Here is a 22,586-nt window from a genome sequence, read left to right on the forward strand (position 1 = left end):
GCGGCCGGGGCGGGACCTAGAAAATGGGGGCGGGGCTACATAGACAACTAGGCGGAGGCGGCGCCTAGAAAACTAGCCGGCAGGATGGGGGCGGTCCTCGGAGACTTCAATGCAGGGTAGGGGCGAGGCCTCGGAGAGTGGAATGCATGGCGTGGGCGGGGCTACGAGCTTCGTCTAGGAAACGGGGGCGGGACCTCAGGGTCCACTCCAAGAAACTCGGGAGGCGGTGGAGACCAGTTCAAGTTGGGCCCGGACGAGACCTGAGTCTGAACCCGGAAAAGGTGGAGCCTCTGAGCTCAAACCCGGAAGCGAGTGAGAGGCTTCCAAGCCTAGATTAGGAAACTTAGGTTTCTGGGACTCCTAGGCCTGGAGGTCCGCCGCGTGCACCGCCCCCTACATACATCCCTAGTGGGGGAAGCGGTGTTGGGGCGGGACTCGGAGCCTAATGTAGCAGGGGCGGGGTTCCAGCGCGCTTGCCAGGCCAGCGGGAGGCGGAGCGGCTGGGAGCGCCGGGGCCCGGATGTTCGGGTGCTGCGTTCGGACCCGCTGATCCCCGGCTCCTCTGGGGAACCTAGTGGGGCCAATGGGTAAGTTGTCGATTAGGCTGCGGGCGTGTCTCCATCTTTTTTTCCTACTGCTTTTCCTTTTCCTTGCGTTGTCTTGGGCTCGCCTCCGGCCGACGGCTCTCCCGCGGCGGGCAAGCTGGCCCTTTGCTGCCCTGAGCCCAGGATCTGGCATCTCCCGGGGTTGGGATGGTCTGCTCCAGAATGACTGGAGAAGAGCGCGTGTGCGGAATTACAGGCTGAGACTTTGTTGTGCTCTTCCTGTGTTCCTTTATTCAGCCCCTTTGTTCTTGTCCAGGAAAGCATTCCTGGTGGTTGACTTCAGAATTAGAAGTGGTAACTGTTAGAGCAGGATAAGGAAGCAGAAGCTAATTGCCACGAGACTTGCGTTTTCAACCTCAAATGTATTTGTTTTGTTTTTTATTTTTTTTTGTTTTTCAAGACAGGATTTGTCCGTGTAGCCTTAGCCGACCTGGAACTCGCTCTGTAGACCAGGCTAACTTTGAACGCAGAGATCCACCTGCCTCTGCCTCCAATAGTGCTGGGTTGAAAGGCATGCACCATTACACTGGGCATTCATTGAGCCCTTCACAAAGGGTCTAGACTGTTGCAGAAAAAAACATTTTAGCCATAGTTTACCAAAGGCTATGAAAGGTTGTTGTACAGATTCTTGTTGTTGGGTAAAATGAGCTTTGCTTTTGTTTGTTGCACTGATTTTCAGGCTTTGGTTTTGAGATCTTTTAGACACAAAGCCCATCGAGAAGGGGCTTCCAGTGCCTTAACTTCCTTCTCAGAAAACCTTGAAAAAATTCATTTCATGAGTTTAGTTCATTACAGTTCAGTTGTAAAAAAGGTGTTAAGGGGCTGGCTGGAGAGATGGCTCAGTGATTAAGAGCACTTGCTGCTTTTCGTGGGGTTTGACTCCCAGCACCCACACAGTGGCTCAGGACCCTCTGTAACTCCAGTTCCAGTGGATTTTGTATCCTTTTCTGACCTCTCTCTTTTGGCTCCAGCGGGCACTTGGCTGGTACATGGTGTGCAGACACAAATGCCAGCAAAACACAAATACACATAAAAACTCAATACTATAATAATAAAATCATTTTTTTAAGATTCTAAAATAAAGAAGAATGGGTTTTTAAAAAAGATGTCAGATACTTGGTAAAGTGAAAATATCAAACATTAGACATTTCAGACTTTTTTTCTGTTTTCCCACGCCAACATAAGTCCAAAAAAAAAAATCTAGTCTACAGGAATTTGAAAGGAGAAAGGGCCTTGTAATGAGAGTCTCCACATGAAAAATTTGAGGAAATTATTGTTCAGCAATAATAAGACGTGTAAATTCACACATAGGCTAGCATTGTTTTGGATTCATTTCATAGCATATGGCAGATTCTTACAGAAGACAGTCTCACTGTCATGGTCCTCTGAGTACCTTCGTGGTCATTGAGCAACATATTCCGTATATTGTTATCCGCTCTATATGGTGAAGAGAATCAGGTGTCACTGATGTGAAAGAGGCCTTTAGTAATTTTTCTTGGATGAGGTCCTAGATAATTTGGAGATCCTCAGGGTTTTGTCTTTAAAAGAGCTCTATTTTCCTCATGCCTTTAAGAAATTGATTGCAAGACAGCTCTCAAAGAACTGGTCAGAAGCTCAATGCCAGCACTGATGGAATTTACCCTTGCCCTCAACAAAAATTATAAAAGCTAGGTTAATGTTTTCATATGGAGGTGAATTGATTTGTTTTAAATACCTACCCTCTGTTTGGAAATTCTCTTTTCAGAATGTGCACAATTCAGCTTTTTGTTAATGTATTCTGTTATGAACAAAGAATGAGCCTATCTGTGTGCCCAGTGTCTCCATTTGACCAAATGACGAATAGTGACTGTAGCTGGTTTTTGCTACTTTGTGGGCTCTTTTTCTCACTTTTATTCTCTGGTTTCACCCCCTTATCAATAGATAGGAGAGAAAGATGCACGGAGTAGGGGGAGAGAAAGATAATAGAGATTTCTCTATCTAATTTTTTTCTTGTTTCTTCTTTGCTTGTAGCTGGCCTTTGCTACTTTGCAGGTTTTTTTTTCCCCCTGACATTTATTCTCTGCCCCTCCTTTCTCCCAGTTTCATCCCCTGTCACTAGATAGGAGAGAAAGAAGGATGGGGTAGGGGAATAGAGATCCTTGAATTTCTTCTTGTTTCTTTTTTGAACATAGCTACTAACTGCAACTAAACCCCCTGTATGACCAACCACCCCCCACCCTGCCTCTCAAAGCCCTGGCATTACTCTCTGAAAAGTTTCCAGAATTCTATACGTCACACAATTGCAGGAACTTTCTGCAGCGGGCCAAAACCGTGCCTCTGCTAGAGCATGAGGCAAATCATAGTCAGCTGCTGTGAAACAGCCTCACATCCCATGCCTGAGACTAAAACGAAAACATAATATTTTGATGTTTTTTAGAAGAAACCACAATTCCAGAATTCTCACTAGAAGTGGCCTTCTATCCATGGTTTATTTTAATTAATTTTTTAAGTTGTGTGCTGTGTGTGGTGTATGATAGGTGTGGGGCTGCTATAGTCCACACATGGAAGTCAGGAGACAACTTTCTGGAGTCCTCTTTACCATGGGTTCTAGAAGTCAAACTCCTGAGTTAGTCAGGCATGCTCAGCCAGAGTTTTTAGCAGAGCCAACTCTCTGGCCCCTATCAATGATTTAAAAAAAAATGTTCTAATGACCTTATAACCAATGGAATTCTAAAGTCTGATCATAGGGCTGGCTTCCTAGAGCCATTGGGAAGATTGAGGGTTGGGTGTCTGGGGCTAGAATCTGGGTGATAGATTAGAATAGACCTTGATAGGAGGCTCTGGGTGAACAGCAAGATGCAAGAGTAACTTTTTGAACTGTCACAGTGTGAACGAATTTAAAGGAAACTTAAAGGAAAGGCATCAAGACTTGTCTGTTACATACTTTGAAAGTGAGGTTGAGATATTTGTGTCAGTTACTTCAGCTGTTCTCAGGATATTCTTGCTTATAATCACCAAAGATGTTACTATACTGGCATTTGTTTTTAAAAAGCTGTCGATATTCAACCAGCATGCCTTGGACTCTACTGTGGGAAGACCCTATTATTTAAAAATGGCTCAAGTGAAATCTATGGAGAATGTGGGGTAAGTCCTACGTTAATATTATTTCATCTTAAGATCTGCTTGCTTTGGAAACATTTTGCACATAGATTTTTTTTTTGTTAAATATATTCATGAATGTATAAGAATATGGCACTAGTAAAAGCCTTGTTTATATTGGCATGGTGATAACTATATTGACAGTCACAGATATTAAAAGATACTTTATGCCGGGCGGTGGTGGCGCACGCCTTTAATCCCAGCACTTGGGAGGCCGAGGCAGGTGGATTTCTGAGTTCGAGGCCAGCCTGGTCTACAGAGTGAGTTCCAGGACAGCCGGGGCTATACAGAGAAACCCTGTCTCGGACTTAAGATGCCAACTCCAGAACACTTCTGCAGTAGTTTTTGTATGATGTTACTAACAAGGTTTTTTACTGAATATTAGTTAGCTATTTTAGCAACTAAATGAAAAGAATCTTCGTTTTATAGATAGCACAGGTGATGTGATGTGGATTTCTTGAAATGGTTTCTCTTTGAGTTTTTTTTATTCTGCTTACAGGTTTGGTTTTCTTTGTTAATTTTCAAAAGTTACACATATATACTAAAATGTTTAAAATAAAATGGAATCCCTTATAGGATGATCCTAAAATACTCTCTGTGTATAAAGCAGTGTTATTGCGTGTTTTAGGTATGCCCAAGAGGACAGAGGACAAATGCACAGAAATACTGTCAGCCTTGCACAGAGTCCCCAGAACTTTATGACTGGCTTTATCTTGGATTTATGGCGATGCTTCCTCTTGTTTTGCATTGGTTCTTCATTGAATGGTACTCCGGGAAAAAGAGGTGAGCACACCTGATTGTATGTGCATAGACCAATGCTAGGGGAAGGCCCATCTACAGTGATGCCAAGCCACAGTCCTCTGCTGACCTACACCCTCAGCCCGTTTCAAAGGGCACAACTTGTTTTTCTGTTTGTTTCTACTGTTTTTTTCCCCTGTAATAAGAAAGCAGTGGTAGGGTATATCTTAGTGGGTGTTATTGATGCTCTTCTTAATTTTTTGCTCTGTGCTCTTGAAAGAACATTATTTCTCATTGATAATACTTACTGAGTGTCTGCAAAAGTTGGCTACAACCACAGGCTGTTACTGTTTTAGAACAAATACTTTATAACTTTTTACTGCTCATGATCTAGTATGATTATGAGAGCTGACTAATGCACTGTTGGCATGTTCACTGAGCAGTGTATTTTATGTTTGAAAGATCAAAGGAAGAGACAGAAGAAGTAGAGAAGACAGACAGGTACCTGATGATAATATAAACCCATCTTAGAGATGTAGCGAAATACACTTATCAACCAAATACTTAGAGAGAATCAAGAGGAAAAGTATGCCTGCTGGGATCCAAAAAACTTCAGATCGCATGATATGGAGGGTCGTGGGAGCTGAAGTGGTCAAGGGTGGGTCGTAAATGAAGGAAAGGTGACACAAAGGTAGATGGAGGCCAGGATGCGGAGGCTCTTGACAGACATGTACCTGGTCCTCTACAGGGAGTGGGGAGGCAGTCTTCTTTAGCTGGCTCAGCCTTAGCAGTTTTAATTCCTCACTTATGTGAGTTTTTCCTGCTTTGGAGTTTTTGCTTTCTCCAAACCCTTTTTGCTGCCTGGCATTATGGAGGCAGAAATGAGTGTGGTATGACTGAAACGTGAGCACTGAGAGGAGACTGACAGAGGAGGAAGGCCTGGGTCCAGAGGCTCAGGGCTGAGGAGTCTTACAGAGGACACTGACAGAGGAGGAAGGCCTGGGTCCAAAGGCTCAGGGCCGAGGAATCTTATAGTCAGTTCATAAAGCTGGGCTATTATCAACTGTCTGCAAGACCTGGGACCTGAGGACCTCAAAGAGTGAGGCAGACTACAGTCTGATGCTGTATACAGCCTTACTTCAGTTTCATTGTACTTTTATACATGAATGTAACAAAGAAAACAATGATCCAAGAAAGGTTGTTTGAATTCAGAAAAACATGTAGATAAACATCAGTAAGCACATACCAAATATTAACACAGCAACCCTTTCCCAGAACTTTGTCAGGACAGATGATTAAAACACAGTATACTATAGATTATGTCTGGGAAAGCATGAAAGCAAGGCGGAAGTCCGTGTCCAGATTCAGGGTGCACTGACCAGGTTGGATTCTACAGCTATGTTCTGACATGTGACAAGAGTAAACGTGTCTTATAAATTAAATGTAGATGTTGGCTATAGGATGCATGAAATCACATCCAAGAACAATCCAGGAAACAAAGATGCACTTAAGGTAAAAGTCCCTCTGCTTTTCTTTCTGGAGCCTCGCTCACAGTTCCCCAAGGCATTGTTCACCAGGCATCATTCTTTTGCCTGCGCTTTGACAGGGCACAGTTCCAGAGCTGATGGTAAAGAGCACAGGGTTCTCCACATAGATGAAACATGTCTTGAGATAGAGGGTGGAGCCTGACCATGTGAGTGGAGGTGCAGAGGAACCTGAAGCAGTTTAGTGTGGCCAGGACGGGGGAGACTGGTGGGAAGGAGGATCTTTCCTGAGATGCAGAAGAGATCCTAAGGTACAGTCTTAGGTTAGGTGCAGTGACACAGATCTGAGGAATGTGTCATTAAATGTTCCTGCTGCCGTGTAGCCATCATGGAACATGCTTACACAACAGCCATAAGGTACATGGAGAACACAGTCCTGTGGGGCCACTGTCATGTACGTGGACTTCGTAGACTGACATACCATGCAGTATATGACCATGGTTTTTTATAAATGGAGTTTTGGAATCTACTTTCATTTCCAAAGATCACATGGTGGACTATAGGTGGATTGAAGTATGATATAAAGGTTTCTGTCATTATGAATTAGGTTTGGATTTTACTTTACTCTAGAAGTATGAGTTATAAAGAGCCCGTGAGGATCAGATCTTATAGCATGTGCTTATTTACACTGTGCATTCAGCATTCAGTATTTTTATCTCTGAGGTACTCCAGCGCTACTCATTAGGAGTTCTCAGTGACTCTCAGGCTGTAACTGACATCTGGAAAATACTCAAGTGAAGCAATCCTAAGGATTCTACTCTTTCAAAAAGTGAACAAGGGGCTGGAGAGATGGCTCAGTGGTTAAGGGCACTAGTTATTCTTGCAAAGGATCAAGGTTTGGTACCCAGTATCCACATAGTGGCTTACAACTTTGTCTGTAGCTCCAGTCCCAGGGTGTCTGACATCCATAGCTCCAGTTGCAGTGGATCTGATATCCTCTCCTGACTACCATAGGCCCCAGGCACTCACTCATGAGTATACATAATACACATAGGTTATTAATTAAATTAATTAACTAGTTAATTAAGTAACCAGGTACGTCATTATATAATTAACTAGCTAATTAACTAGGTAAATAATAATTAGACTGGGGATTAATGAATTAGTTAATTTTTTTTGGACAGGATCTCACTCTGTAGTCTAGGCCTACGTGTAATTCACTATGTAGCCTAGGATGTCCCCAACTTTGTGATAATCCTTCTGCCTAAGCCTCCTCAGTGCTGAGATTACAGACATGAGCCATGACACCCTGTTATTCTGGAAATACACTGCTTGCATCTGTGGAAACTGGGAAGTGGAGCATCAGGATATAGGTCTGGCACACCCTCTCTCTGTGTCCTCACATGGCAGAAGGGACCAAGGCAGTCCTGACTCCCTTGATAGGATGGTAGACCTTCAGACTGTTACACCAGCGTTGTCAGTGGTGCTGATGTGTCATGCTTGCCTGCACTTTGAAGAGTGTAATTTCAGGATTGTCACTGGAACATTTAGGGCCGTGTCTTAAAACACACACCTGACTGAACCACCGACACTGTCCTGTTTCTCCAGCTCCAGTGCTCTTTTCCAGCACATCACCGCGCTGTTTGAATGCACTATGGCAGCTATCATCACCTTACTTGTTAGCGATCCTGTGGGCGTCCTTTACATCCGTTCATGCCGCGTACTGATGCTGTCTGATTGGTATACGATGCTTTACAACCCAAGTCCAGATTACGTTACCACGGTGCACTGCACTCACGAAGCAGTCTACCCACTGTAAGTATTTGTTTAGACCCAAGACCGCTGAAATGGTTGTATTTCCCATTGATTACAAGATTGATCATTGTGAACTTCTAGGTGAGATAGTAGAAATTATTGCCGGGCGGTGGTGGCGCACGCCTTTAATCCCAGCACTTGGGAGGCAGAGGCAGGCGGATTTCTGAGTTCCAGGCCAGCCTGGTCTACAGAGTGAGTTCCAGGACAGCCAGGGCTACTCAGAGAAACCCTGTCTCGAAAAACCAAAAAAAAAAAAAAATTTTCTTCTTCTCTGGATGCATACAGAGTATAGTAGGAGGAAATATCATATCTTAGTTAGGATTTTATTTCTATCAAGAGACACCATGACCAAGGCAACTCTTATAATAAGAGGACAACATTTAATTGGGGTTGGCTTACAGGTTCAAAAGTTCAGTCCAACATCATCAAGGTGGGAGCATGGCAGCATCCAGGCAGGCATGAGAGTTCTACATCTTCATCTGAAGGCTGCTAGGAGAAGACTGGCATCTAAGCAGCTAGGATGAAGGTATTAAAATCCATGCCCACAGTGACACACGTACTCCAACAACGCTACACCCCCTAATAGTGCCACTCCCTGGGCCAAGCATATACAAACCTTCATAATCATTTTTATTTTTAAGAAATGGTCTCACTATATGTGCTAGGCTATCTTTAAATCCTGCCTCAGCCTCCTGAGTACTAGGATTCTGGATAAATACTGCCTTGCTCAGATACTCATTGTGTGTGTGTTATGTGTTGTGTATATGTGTATGTATGTGTGTGATGTATATGTGTAAGTGTGTATGTGTGTATTGTGTGTTGAGTACATGTGTGTGTGTGTTGTATATATTGGGTTGGGGAATAAACCCAGCACTTCAGGCATGCTGGGATTCTACTACTAAACTGTATTGTTAGGTATAGAAGGGAAAGTATTTTTTGCCATAGAAAAAAATAAATATATACTCATATGCATACATATATGCTTAGGAATATGTTTTCTATGTTTCATAGAGATTTTATAAGAGAGGTTAAAAGAAAAACCATTAGGGATATGTAATAGAGATGTGGTATTTGACAAATAGGAAAGAAAAAATGTGGCCTCTGGAAACAAAAACCGCCTGTACTTGATTTCTGGGTCTGTCAGTTACACTAATGTGAATGTTTACAATGTTGTACAGTTTCAGTTTTCCACTGGCAAATGGGAACGATGTCTTCTAAGAAGCTGTGAGGGTTAAATGGCTACATGTAGTATTAGATGTTGTGTGTCCTGCACATGTAGGTGTTCAGTAGTAGCTGCCGTTAGTGTTTGAGTATTTGGGTTAGGGTTTGGTTTGGCTTGATTTTTTTTTGTTTTTTTTGTTTTTGTTTTGTTTTTGTAAATGAAAATAATCCTTTAGAACACTGTTTTATTTATGTTTTTGAATGCATGTGCATGCCATAGCACTGTGTGGTGGTCACAGAACAGCTTGCAGGGCTTAGTTCTTTGCCTCCATCATGTGGGTCCTAAGGATTGAGCACATTACCTGCTGAGCCATCTTGCCAGCCCAAGATGCTGTTTTCAAAAAGCAAATTCATAAGATTCTGTATACTATGCCATACTATTCCATTTTTAGAGTTTCTTTAAATTGTTGGAAATTTGGTATGTTTTTCTTGGTAAAGGCAGAATAGAAAATTAATTATTTTATTTTTATTATTGGTGCAAGTATCCAAAATATGTGCTCAATGAAATTAGTTTTTTTTAATGTTTTTTTTTTTCCTAAAGATTTTTCTTCTTTATTTTGTATGTATGGATGTTTACCAGTATATATGTGTACCACATGTGTGCTTGTTGCCCATGGAGACCAGAAAGGATATCAGACCCCCTGAAACTAAGTTAGAGGAGGTTGTGTGGGTGTTGGGAACCAAACCTAAGTCCTCTGAAAGAGCAGCCAGTGCTCTTAACTACTACTGAGCATCTCTCCAGCTCCATGATCAAGTTCTTAACAGTAAATTGTCAAACGCATGGACATATGAGCACATTAAAAGTGATTCTCACATTTCCAGATATAAAAATATGAAAATTATTTCTTCCGCCAGGCTTTATGACCTTCAAATTACTTTTACATGCATCTAGATAACTATCTTTCATAAAACCTAATAATGTCCTCTGTTGGTTTATTGGACCATAGAGCTGTAACTCAGGTTCAAGTATTTCTTTTCACATACTGTACTAAGGAGTTGTAGGACTTTAATAGGCAACAGATAGCAGACACATGTGAATGAGGCATCTCAGTGGCTGAATGTGTCAATTAAAAGAAAAAGTGGCAAAAGTTCAATAGAAACAAAGAAGACATAAATACTTTTAATAATTTAGGTAAGTAGTTTGAACTATGGATTTAGTTTGAATTTTACTTTAAAAAGTTGTTACTGGGGCTGCAGAGATGGCTAGCAGTTAAGATAGTGTAATGTTTTACAGAGGATCTAAGTTCAGTTCCAACGCCCATGCCAGGCAGCTTACCTGTACCCTCACTTGCAAGGGATCTGGAGCCCTTTTGTAGCCACTGATGCCACCCACTTGTAGAGCATATATTCACACAGATATAAAACACACATAAGTAAAATGACATGGGTACACATGTGTCATGGTACATGCGTTAATGCTTCAATTGATTTAAGTATTTAACAAAAACAAAAACAACAAGAGGAAGCAGTGACAGCTTGAATCACCTAGAGAAGATTCTAGAATGTGTAACAGACTTTATCAGCACAAAACAAGCCTTGAAGGCTTACATAATTGCCTGTCATTCAGTTCCCTTTTTAGCTTATGTAGCTGGCTATCTTTGCACTCTTCCCCATATTCTATTGCTATTTGTTTATGTCTATCCTGAATTAATAAACTTCTACAATTCTAGTTAATTTATTTATCATCAATAGAATTTTAAAAGACAACAGAGTTTAAAATAGGAGTCGCTGTTACTGGGCACAGAAAGAGGGCTCGGGGCATCCATTTGCCAGTTTCCTTCTAACTTGCTATTTTTACAACAAATATCATTAATGTGACTAGCAATAAATGTATCTGATTTAATTTTAAATAAAGCAAGCACATATTTTATTTAACCTGGAGTTTTAGTTTAGCCTTGTAGGTGCTGGGAACTGAACCCAAGTCCTCCACAAAAGCAACAAATGCTCTCAACTGCCATGACATTTTAAAGATTTTTGAGACATATTTTCAAATAATCCAAGCCTCATAAACAGACAACAAACAAACAAACAACAAAACAGTGTATGTGTTTGCTTGTTGCCCTTCACCAGACTGAGTATCTTAATGGGTAAGTGAAGTAGAGCTTTAAATCCCCTTTGAAGGTCTTTGATCAAAGACAACCAGGGATAAAGGCTTTGCACATAGTGATATCCCAAACCCCTCGTTTTACAGGTGCACCATCGTGTTTGTTTATTACTCACAAACCCCTCGTTTTACAGGTACACCATTGTGTTTGTTTATTACGCATTCTGCTTGGTGTTGATGATGCTTCTGCGGCCTCTCCTGGTAAAGAAGATCGCGTGTGGACTTGGGAAGTCTGACCGGTTCAAAAGTATTTATGCTGCTCTTTACTTCTTCCCCATTCTGACTGTGCTGCAGGCGGTCGGCGGGGGCCTCCTGTGTAAGTTTGATGCCGAGAAAGTCACTGTTTTCCTCCCAACTAAATTTTATAACTTTTTCTTTAAAGTCATCCTTTAATCTTTGAAAGGTAGTATAGATTTCTGCTGAAACATAATGTTATTAAAAACAGAATGGAATAGAATTTCTCAACAAATTGAGACTGGAGTTTGTAACTAAACTGGAAGATTAATAAATTCTGAGCATAAAAATTTAAAAAGAAGCTTTATATATAATAGATGAAAAATTATGTTGTCAGTAAGTATTGTTTGCTGTTGTCTTAGATTTCTAAGGTCCTTTGCAAAAATCCTTTATCTTTAAAATTGTTTAAAAAAATGTCTGTTAAAATAACAATTTGTTTAGTAACTTTAGGTTGAATTGTGTTAGAAGAATAAGGGATGTCTTTGTTAAAAGGCTCAATCATAGTATTGGGAGAAAGCAGAGATTTCCAATAGCTGGGGAAACACAGGAGAACGCTTTTGAGTACATTTCCATTTTGCATGGTGTCTTTTCTAAGAAGTCTTCCAAGGAGCAGAGGACAAGCCTCTTGGCCCAGGAACAGGCAGAGACGGCATTCTACAGCTTGGGAATGTAATTTGGTTCAGGAGGAAATCGGAAGATCCTGGGGATCTGTCACTCATATCGCAGCTCACAGATCATGTTTCATTTAGTTGCAAAGTGTCTGAGAACACCTAGGCCCAACCAGCTCCTCGCATTCCCTTAAGCTTCAGCCCACTTTGGTTATTTGCTTGCTTTGGTATTGGGACTTTATTAGTTTTTATTGCAGTGATAAAATACCATGACTAAGGAACTTACAGAAGAAAGAATTTATTTGGTCCATTGAGGCTGGGAATTGTGGCAGCAGAGTGTAGATATGGCGGGGAGAACAGCTGAGAGCTCACATGTCAGACTGCAAGTAGGGAGCAGAGAGTGAAGTAGAAATGGCCTCACTCTTTAAATTCTCAAAGGCAGACCCCAGTGACACACCTCCAACAAGGCCACACCTCCTCTTCAACCTTCCAGATAGCACCACCAACTGGGGACTGAGTGTTCAAACACATGAGCCAATGGGAGCTTTCCTTAAGGACCTTATAAGGACTTATGTAGAAGAGTGACATGATCAGATTTGCATTTTAGAAAGAAAACCCGACGGATTAAATAACAGGATTGTCAGAGGAGACAAGCTGGGGACCTGCTTGGAGAAACCAGCAGTGGACTGAGCCTGCCTGCCTGCCTGCCTCACAGTGTAATACTAGGGATGTGGACCCATTTCAGAGGCAGGAACTATTAAAACAACGAACAAATTAAACAAAGGTTTGGGAATGAACTGAATATATGATAAAGTAACCTTGTCTTTAAATAACCAATAGATGGATAAACAGTATTAGTGGAAATAAGTAATTGGGAGAAGTGAATTTGCTTCAAGTATTCAGAACTTCAAGAGGTCATAGGTAGTAATTTATAGTAGGTGTTTGGAGGGACTGTCTAGGCTGGAGTTAAGTATTGTCACCCAATCACTTTTAAGTCACACCCTCAACATCTAGGTGCCTGCATATGAGTCACAGATGACCTCATCCCACCTTGCTTTAGATAAACAGCAATAAAGAGCTGAAAATTGACACTCCCAACCCACAAGAACACACTCCGACTATGGTGGACTCGGGTATTGGTGTTGGTGTGATCAAAGTTGAGCTTATTGATAATTTGGGAATCATTGCTAAGTCTGTCTGAAATACTCAAGGAAGTGCTCAGGCTGTTGCAGATATATTCATGATTGGTCTGTTTGGTGTTGGATTTTGTTCTTCCTATCTCATGACAAAGACATATTTGTGGTCACAAAGTACAGTACTGATGGAGCAGCTTGCCTGGGAGTTCTGTGCTGGTGGAGCCTTCACTGGCTGTATAGACCAGGGTGAACCCATGGTTGGAGCACGAACGTAATCTGCCTCAAAGAAGACCAAACAGAATACTTAGAGGTCAAGGAAACACAGTGAGAAACATAGTTAACAGTTACCCTGTTTCCCTCCATCTGGAGAAGGGAGAGGAGATCACGTGAGTGATGGGCAGGTAGAGACAAATTAGAGGAAGTGAAGGAAGTGAAGAGAAGCCTCAGACTGAAGATCAGCCGAGGGAGGGTGACGACACTAAGGATAAGAAAAGAAATGAGGGAAATTCAGGATGAGTACATTAATCAGGAAAAGCTGAACAGGACCAAGCCCATTTAGAGCAGATTCTGATCACACCCCTCAGGAGGAATATGGCCGATTCTGTGAGAGCCTCTTCAGTATGTGGGAAGGCTTGGCAGGCAAGCGCTTGTCTGGAGTTAGGATGGAGTTCAGGGGCTTGCCCTTGATCCCTTGGCAAGCTACTTTTGACTTCTTTGAGAATAAGAAATGCAGTAACACTGAACTGTGTTCACTGTTCAGCATGGACAGCTGTGATAAGCTGATGCCCAAATAATACAGTTACATCTGTGGCTCTGTTGACTGAGGGTTGCCCCTGAGTATCTTCCAGGATGCTCCAACAGAGCAAAAAGTTTCCACAAAAGCATTGTATGGAAGTGCTGTGAGCTCTTCTCTGAGCTGGCAGAAAACAAAAAGAAGCATAAGTGATTCTGTGAGGCTTTCTCCTAAGAATCTAAGACTTGGAATCCCTGGAGATTCCACTAAGCAGCGATGCCGTTCTGAGCTGCTGAGCTGTCTGCCACATCTCTCAGTCTGGAGGTGACTTCTCTGTCAGCACATGTCTCACATGAAGGAAGCTCTGTACTCTGGTAAGAGCAGAGAGTTGCTGGGCAAATTTTGAGAACAAAAATGAGTTTTTATGTGACAGCCTCATTGGCAAGTACTGGATGCAGAATCTCAAGGAGTTTGATGGGAAGAGCCTGGTCTCCATGGCCAAGGAGCTACCAGAGAAGAACAAGGTGCAGTTTGAGAATGTCTGCACACTCACAGAAGCTGTCTTGGATAAGAAGGTTGAGGTGGTGGTAGTCTCGGATAGGCTTGTGTCTTCACCCTGTGTATTAATGAGCATCTTCAGGCCATGAAGAACCAGGCACTTTGAGATAGCTCTGTAGTGGACAGTTTGACAGTCAGAGGGCATCTGGCGATCATTCCCAACCATCCCATTGTGCAGACCCTGTGGTACAAGGCTAAGGCTCTCAAGGACATCAAGGACCCAGGGCACTGCTGTTAGAAGTTGCTCTGCTTGCTTCTGGCTTCTGGCTTGACGATCCCTGAGACCCTCTCCAGCCAAACCCATCCCATGATGAAATGAGGTGACGGCAGAGGAGCCCAGCATTGCTGTTGTTGATGATACCCCATCTGAGTATAATGAGCTTCCATGTGAGAATGTGTTCCAGTGGAAGCAGATTAGGGTCCCCCTGGGAAGCCTGGCCCTCGAGTTTCCTCATAGCTCCTCAGACACCTCAGATGGCCCTGGCCCACTCGACTTCCTCTGCTATTGTGTGGTCTTCTCTTCAGTGTGTCCAAGGCCAGAAAATCACTTTCACCTGAGAGCTAGGTTGGGTGTTGTGTACTGCTTTTGTCTCACTTTGTCCTGAAATTAAAATGTACAAATGTAAAGTTACAAGTTAGTGTCTAATTACTCTGGCCTAACTTTTTGGTGCTCTTTGGAGGTCTTTGGAGATAGAAGAAAGGGGCGAGCTATGGAATCAGGGGAAAGTTTGGAATGTTAAGTCGAAAGGTGGTGGCCATATAGCATTGCTTCCTAAATCACAGCTATTGCAAGTGTTTCATCAGGTAACAGGATTGTTAGACTGAAAATAGGCCTTTCCACACATTTTACTAACAAGCATCCACTCATATTTGGAGGGAGCATCAAGTTTTTCTTATTCGTTTGCAGGTTGCTATGTTAGTCACAGAGGACTCATTACAAATGTATTTTGGAAAAGGATGAGTAACTTTTTTAAAAGGAGATATAGCAAGGGTGAACAAAATTCATTGGGCAACTTCTGGTAGTTTCAGGTGCTGGGGATTAATGTCCTAGGGAGAGAAGAACTGGGGATGATTGTGAGGGGGTCAGCAGAAAGCTTCTGGCTTAGACATATTCTTTAGCCAGTGTGTAGATTCAGTGTGATCTACATCTGACCCATCAGGGAGAGCATCCTGATCCTCAGGCCCTGGCCCAGACCCAGGTGCTCAAGATGTCAGGTGGTTTTACATCCTAGAATTTAAGGACCACTCTTAATCCCGTGTCTAGCCCAGTAGTACTTGTGTGCTGCCTGGAAGTTTGGGCTTTCTTTGCAGGTCATAACTTTATATGGTTAGCTGTGTTATTTAGCTGTAAGTTAACTGAATGAGTTGTTTGTTGTTTTTGTTTTTGTTTTGTTTTTTGTTCTTGTTGTTTTTATGGTGGCTGATTGAGAACACAATCACTAACATAAAAAGTTCTAGATAGCCAGGCAGTGGTGGCACACGCCTTTAATCCCAGCACTTGGGAGGCAGAGACAAGCAGATTTCTGAGTTCGAGGCCAGCCTGTTCTACAGAATGAGTTCCAGGACAGCCAGGGATATACAGAGAAACCCTGTCTCGAAAACCAAAAAAAAAAAAAAAAAAAAAAAAAAAAAAAAAAAAGAAAAGAAAAAAGAAAAAAAAAGTTCTAGATATTATTAACTCAGTTCTAAACTACACTGAATAGGCCTACTGGTAATTGAGGCTTCTGGCCACCACATCCTAATTAATGGGTCCACTTATTCCAGATGTGCTTTGTAGAATAATTGGAAATTTTATAAATTGAAGTTATTTTAAAATAATTGTGTCGAAGTAATTCAAGGTATTTCTTTCTCAGTTTGCCTATTTTATATGCTATAAATGTGGACATAGTAGGACAAGGAAAGTGGTAATGTTTTGTAGGGAAGACTTTTGCCCAAGATATTATTGCTGTACTGCATTTGAAATAGAAATTTCCAAAATTTTGACAGGAAGAATATTAAAGGAGAATCAACTAAGAAGTTTGATGATAAATGAATTTTTTTTTTTTTTTTTTTTTGGTTTTTCAAGACAGGGTTTCTCTGTGTAGCCCTGGCTGTCCTGGAACTCACTCTGTAGACCAGGCTGGCCTGGAACTCAGAAATCCGCCTGCCTCTGCCTCCCAAGTGCTGAGATTAAAGGTGTGCGCCACCATCACCCGGCGAACTTTTCTAAAGACAGTGAAAGCTGAGTTCCTCTTCTGGTTAGTCTGATCAACCAAGGTGCCTTTTCTGGACCATAGAGCACAGGAACTGAGTGTCGCTCAGTTCTCTTATTTGGTACGAAGCTAATTGATCTAGACACGTGGGGGAGAAGTTAATTCTTTGCAACTAGCCCTTCAGCTGCTGTAGATCTCTTAGCTATTGACAGGTGACCAAAGTTAAATTTACAGTTTTTAAGAGATTGAGAAAAAAAATTCAAAAAACAAACTTATTACTATGTAAAAATGCTATGAAACTTGTCTTACTGCTTATGAGATTTTGTGAGACCAGTCGCAAAGCTGCTCATCGGCATGCCTTCTGTGCCATTTGCACATCACGGCAGTGAGCTGGGCAATAGAAAAGAGACTGTGTGGCCTACAAGGTCACAACTATTTGTAATCCATAGAGAACTGGCTGTCAGTTCCAGACTGGCTGAGGAAGGACCCAGAAGAGCAGCATTCTAGCTGATGATTAGTTTCTCTGTCTGTGTCTTTTCCAGATTACGCCTTCCCGTACATTGTATTAGTGTTATCTCTGGTTACCCTGGCCGTGTACATGTCTGCTTCTGAAATAGAGGTAGGAAATGGGTTTTCCTTTGTTACAGTTTTAGTTTTTGTTTGTTTGTTTGTTTTTGTTTTTAAAGAAAAATCAACAATTGAATGGAATAGTACATATGATATGGTAAGGTATACTGTCTGGTTCAGTGATTCTTGGCTAATTGATGTTGCCTGTATCTCCTTAGTCAATTTCATGAGAGGTTGTGTGGGCTATATTGCATGTTTCCTTGGCAAATTAAATAGTCAGTGCTTTTACCCAACAAGATGAAGAAAAGTGATTTAACATAATTGTTGTAAAAATGGAACAGCCTTTAACCCCAACCATCAGTTTTTAAAATATTTTATTTTTAAGGAACTAAGGCATTAAGCAATCAACAGTATAAGCAACTGATGAGAAGTAATGTTATATTTGACATCCCTAACTAGGACAAATGTGTTCATGAGACTTTTAATCAGTGGATTGTTTGGGGCATCTCTTCTGTAATTTTCTTTCAGATTATGTGGCTCTCAACTCCTGTTTATTTTAAGATAGCATGTTCACCTCATTATTTCCATTAAGTACGTCAGCAGCTCTGATTAGCAGAGCTCCAAAGGATTTAAAGGACTAGGCCTCCACCCTTCCACATTGTGCTGCGTTGGATCTGCTGCACATGGCATTTAACATGTGTGCTCTCATACTTATGTTCAAAAAGACAACCAGAGAAAACATGTTAACTCTTGAGAGATGCCTGTTGGCGCCACTTTTTCTAATATATTGGTAGCAGTGTGAGGTGTGGCCATACCTTAGGTAGATAATGAAGGAGCTGAACGGTGGTTACTCAGCCTTCCCTGTTTTTAGACAACTTATTGCTCCTTTGTAATTGTTATTAGCATTGCAACTGGATTAATTAGAGAAGATAGGAAATTGGTTTTGACTTTTCATCAACCAGAAAAAAATCACGGTGTGTTGGAAATTTGAATAAAATATGCAGAGTTACAAATGAACACTGCTTTTCTAGATCTTGAAACTCTTTGGTTCTCTACCCTCATCTGTAAGGTGTTTGTACTCAGGAGTTGTAAACAGGGTTCTCAATCCCAAGACAGACAGTCCAGGGCTAGAGGAGCCCGTGAGTGATTGACGTGTGAGGGAAAGTTGAAGAGTAACCCATTGAGCGTTCTCCATCACTGTTTACTAGAACAATTAGATACTGATTTTATATTGATTTGTGATCCTTTAAGTTTTTCCATGTTATCACATGGCACTGAAGATTGAAAGAAAATCAGATAATAAATGAGTCGTTTCTATTGTCTTGGGTGACAGTGGATACTGGAGACCTCAGAGTCAGGAAGTGAGGTTTATGGAACTGCAGTGGGCCTGGATAGAGATTCTCTGTACACTTCTTCTAGTTCATGTCTATCTCAAGAAGCTTATGTTCCCCGAGTAAATGGTGACCTGGACAAGGACCCAGAGAAGGGCTCTGGGCCAAGTGTGGCTGCTGAGGGCCTGTGTGGCCGTGTGGACAGTGTGGTGGCTAGCCCGGGTGATTGGGGCAATTCTGAAGTCCATTTTAGCTCAAGCATTCAGAGTCCCAGCCATGAATGTGTGAAGAGCAGTGGTTTAGCTGGGTTTGCTAATCTGTGTTCCTTTTTTCTTTTCCAATGATCACGTAGAACTGCTATGATCTCCTGGTCAGGAAGAAAAGACTCATTGTTCTCTTCAGCCACTGGCTACTGCATGCCTATGGACTAGTCTCCATCTCCAGAGTGGACAGGCTGGAGCACGACCTACCACTTTTGGCTTTGGTACCCACACCAGCTCTGTTTTACTTGTTCACTGCAAAATTTACTGAACCATCTCGGATACTCTCAGAAGGGGCCAATGGACACTGAATATAAAATGCCAAAAAAAAAAAAAAAAAAAAAATCCCAAAAGTATTCTCAATTTAAAAGAGGAAAGAAGAGTTTAAAATGTATTAATAGCATTCTTTCAACACGGGAAGAAGATTGTCCAGATATTATAATGCTTGTGTTTTATCTTTTGATTTATCGGACCTTGTGGTTATACTTGGAAATTCCCTGGCCTCACATTACTGCGTTATACATACCTTAACTATCACACTGGAAGCCCCAACAGGCAGTTGTAATTGCTTCTGGAGCACGGCCATGTTTCTGTACACCTGTGCTAATGGTGTCTCCCTGCTTTTTGTGAAAAACAAGTCTATTCTGAACCCCTTTTCCGTGGCATCATTATGCCTTTTGTTGTCTGCACATTTGGCTTTTTACCTATAAGGAATTACAAAGGCAAACGTGCTTGTGGAGTGTGACCAGAAACCAGAAACAGAGATGTCTTTGTCAATGGCTATTTATTTTCACCAATACAGTGTTTAGTAATATTACAAAAATAAAAGCATAATTTATATAACAAACTTTCTGTTTAGAGACAGTTTGGTTGAAGACATGTTCAAATTATTGTTCCTATAAAGAAGAAAACAATAGAGAGTTTAACTGTAAAATAACTCAATGTCCTGGTAATTAATTCTCTTTTACTACAGTGATTATGGAAGTAATTAGAAATGTTAAGTATTAAGGCCCATATTTCTTTTGTCTACTGAATAAATATGCTTACTCCCATTCTCTTCTCTCATATTCCATTTCTTAAAACAAGATATATAGGTCACATTGTATTGGTCCTGAGACTTTTTTTTCAGTCATAACATTTCTGAGTCGGGATCTTAAAACTGGAAGTCTCTGAGATAGAATGAAATAGAGATATATAGAAGATCCCTGTGGCTGGTTTTGGATGGGTAAGCCGCCATGTTCATACTCTGAAGGCTTTGTAAGACTCATGTTATGGCCTTGGAAACAAACAAACAAACAAACAAACACCCTTAGCCTAAAAATCTGGCCATGTGTATCCATTTGTGATTTGAAAGGTTAGTCCTAGCATCTGCTCATGGAAACTCTGAAGACTTTTATTGGTACCACAAAACACAAACTTAAGAGCACTTACATGGCCTGTGTTTCTCCGGGCTTCGTGGTTGTTTCTTTAACATTTTACAGTTCCTGCTTAATGTATTTCTCCTAACATGAATGGATGGGGAAAAACGAAGTATTTTTTTTTTCTTTTTCTTCTTTCCTGTAAGAAAAAATTTGGTTTTGTGGTTATTAATGAATATTAAAATGCTGAGTTGCTCCAAGAATCCATACATGAGAGGTGACATGTCTGATGTGCCACCTCTGAGCCTACTGCATTTGAATCTGTAGACAGTTACCTTCCAATGTCCTGTTCTAGCAAAAAAGTATGTAAAAGAGAAGTAAAAATAAAAAGATTACAATTCTGCAATGACAGAGATTGTTAGGGATACCCAATATCTCCAATTGACAATCTGCTTTATGGAAACAAAGTTATCAATATAGCCATGCTAATTGTTCATGTTAGTAAAGTTTGATAAAATGTGTTTATTAAAAATATGCAAAACAGGAGGCAGAGGCAGGTGGATCTGTGAATTCAAGGCCAGCCTTGGTCTACAGAACAAGCTTCAAGACATCCAGGGCAATTAGTAAATAAATAAATAAAAAAATAAATAAATAAAATTTGCAAATAGCTTTCATCCTAGCTCAGTGTCCATCTTGTCTGAGGTCTTCATGACACATTGTAACTCTTATTGCCATGGGCTAGAGTAATTTGCTATTAAGACCTGAATAATTTGAAAGGCAAAACATCCTCTCTTAATTTGGATTTCTCGAAGGGTTTAACAACATATTTATCCAAAACTATGAGTTTAAAGGACTTGGCTGCTCACTGGAGCCATGTAGAAATTAAAAAGCAAAACAAAACAAAACAAAAAAAAAACCCAAAATGTGCCTGACCTTACCCCAGGATACTCATGATAAGCTGGTGTAGGATGCAGCCTCAAGGTGGATTGACTGTTTTTTCTACGCTCCATGTGGAAGGTTGAGAACTATTGGCCTAAAGGTCTTCCTTCTCTAGAGCTTAGTTTTTTCAAGGGATATTTCTGGTTTGGTTTGGTTTGGTTAGGCTTGGTTTTCCCAAGGCAGTCTAGTTATGTAGCCTGGGAGATCTTGAGCCTCTGGATCCAGACTGCCCAGTCTCCTGGGGCAGGACCCCAGTGGGGCTTTCAAGATAACCTTTTGACAATTGTTCAACAAATGATTTCACTCTACTTTTCTCTCTGTAATTCTGTAATTCTACTGTAACTATAAAATTAAAAGTAGTTTTGTTTTTCAGATTAAATAGTCATTTTTCCATCACGAAATGAAAAGGCAACTTTGACAATGCTAAGAATTGTTTTTTCAAAGTCTTTAAAGCATACTATGAACTACACAGGTCTTCTGCCAGGAGTGTATTATTTGGTCAATACAAAACACCCATGTGTAACCGACCAAGTGCTCACGGGAGCTGGAATCTTAACTGAGCAGATAGTTCTTAAATGCAAATGGCCAGTATGTATGTTTAAAAGCAGAACTGCCATATGACTCAGCTCTACTCTTCCATAGCCTACCCCAGAGATATGCACACATCTGCACTTACTGTGCTGTATTACAAGAGCAAGGAATGGAATCCGCCTAGGCATTTATCTACGGATGGATAATGAAAATGTGGGATGTGTGTGCCAGTCGGATCTTCTACCATAAAGAAAAAAGAAATTATAAGATTTGTAGGAAAATGAGTGAAAGTGGAAATAGTAAATGGGACTAGACACACGACCTCTTCTGTGCAGATCCCAAGCTTTCAGCTTTTCTAAATGTGCATTTCATGAGGGAGTGAGTGTGAAGAAACAACAGGAAACTAGAAAGGGGCCTGTAGAAGGCGGAGAGAGAGGCCGTACAGGGGGAACTGGGAGAATGAACACATGTAATGTGAAGGTGGAGATGATTACACCCCATATGGATAGAGTGAGCAGGGGAGAAGGGGGCACATATGGGGGGGTCTTGGAGATGGAAGAGAGGAGCAAATGAATATGGAAGTTCGGCCAAAACTGGTTATGTATGGAAACGGCATACAGGAGCCTGTTAACTCTGAATGCTGATTTAAAAATACGAATAAATAAATAAATACAAGAAAGGAATTATGAGTATATTTAAATTAATTTTCATTCTGACTTGAAATTAAGGAAAAAAATTATGAAAAAGAGTTCTTTAAAAAAAAAGTTGTCAGCCGGGCGGTGGTGGCGCACGCCTTTAATCCCAGCACTTGGGAGGCAGAGGCAGGCGGATTTCTGAGTTCGAGGCCAGCCTGGTCTCCAGAGTGAGTTCCAGGACAGCCAGGGCTATACAGAGAAACCCTGTCTCGAAAAAAAAAAAACAAAAAAAAAAAAAAAAAAAAAAAAAAAAAAAAAAAAAAAAAAAAGTTGTAATTGCCCTGGGTATGTGAGTGTGTATATGTGTGTGTGTATGTGTTTGTGTGTGAGTATGTGTGT

General features: G+C 41.2%; 2 protein-coding genes across 4 annotated transcripts in view; one reads left to right on the forward strand and one right to left on the reverse strand.

Moving 5' to 3' along the window:
• The first annotated feature begins 232 nt into the window (after positions 1-232).
• Jkamp (JNK1/MAPK8 associated membrane protein) lies at positions 233-21,393 on the forward strand. 3 transcript variants are annotated; one of them, XM_031355854.1, is made up of 7 exons: positions 233-587; positions 3,637-3,728; positions 4,372-4,526; positions 7,574-7,780; positions 11,240-11,421; positions 17,109-17,185; positions 18,817-21,393. In XM_031355854.1, exons 1-7 carry the CDS (start codon positions 584-586, stop codon positions 19,033-19,035), a joined length of 936 nt encoding a protein of 311 aa, XP_031211714.1. In that variant the 5' UTR covers positions 233-583; the 3' UTR covers positions 19,036-21,393. The 3 variants fall into 3 exon arrangements, with proteins under 3 accessions (XP_031211714.1, XP_031211715.1, XP_031211716.1); XM_031355855.1 differs by having other exon boundaries at positions 3,655-3,728; XM_031355856.1 differs by lacking the exon at positions 3,637-3,728.
• The window catches only part of Ccdc175 (coiled-coil domain containing 175), an 87,462-nt gene continuing 84,369 nt past the window's right edge, over positions 19,494-22,586 (reverse strand). The window contains exons 21-22 of the mRNA XM_031355857.1: positions 20,156-20,281; positions 19,494-19,620 (exon numbers count right to left, since the gene is read on the reverse strand). Coding sequence (XP_031211717.1) covers positions 19,619-19,620; positions 20,156-20,281 — 128 coding nt within the window. The 3' untranslated portion in view covers positions 19,494-19,618. The remainder of the gene's footprint in view (positions 19,621-20,155; positions 20,282-22,586) is intronic.

The sequence above is a fragment of the Mastomys coucha genome, unplaced genomic scaffold, assembly GCF_008632895.1.
Source record: "Mastomys coucha isolate ucsf_1 unplaced genomic scaffold, UCSF_Mcou_1 pScaffold6, whole genome shotgun sequence".
NCBI classification, from domain to species: Eukaryota; Metazoa; Chordata; class Mammalia; order Rodentia; family Muridae; genus Mastomys; species Mastomys coucha.

Bases quoted from the DNA above. Each gene is read 5' to 3' on its own strand.
- Jkamp (XM_031355854.1), top strand. The intron at 4,527-7,573 runs GTGAGCACACCT...CTGTTTCTCCAG, and splicing joins TGGTACTCCGGGAAAAAGAG to CTCCAGTGCTCTTTTCCAGC. The intron at 11,422-17,108 runs GTAAGTTTGATG...TGTCTTTTCCAG, and splicing joins GGTCGGCGGGGGCCTCCTGT to ATTACGCCTTCCCGTACATT.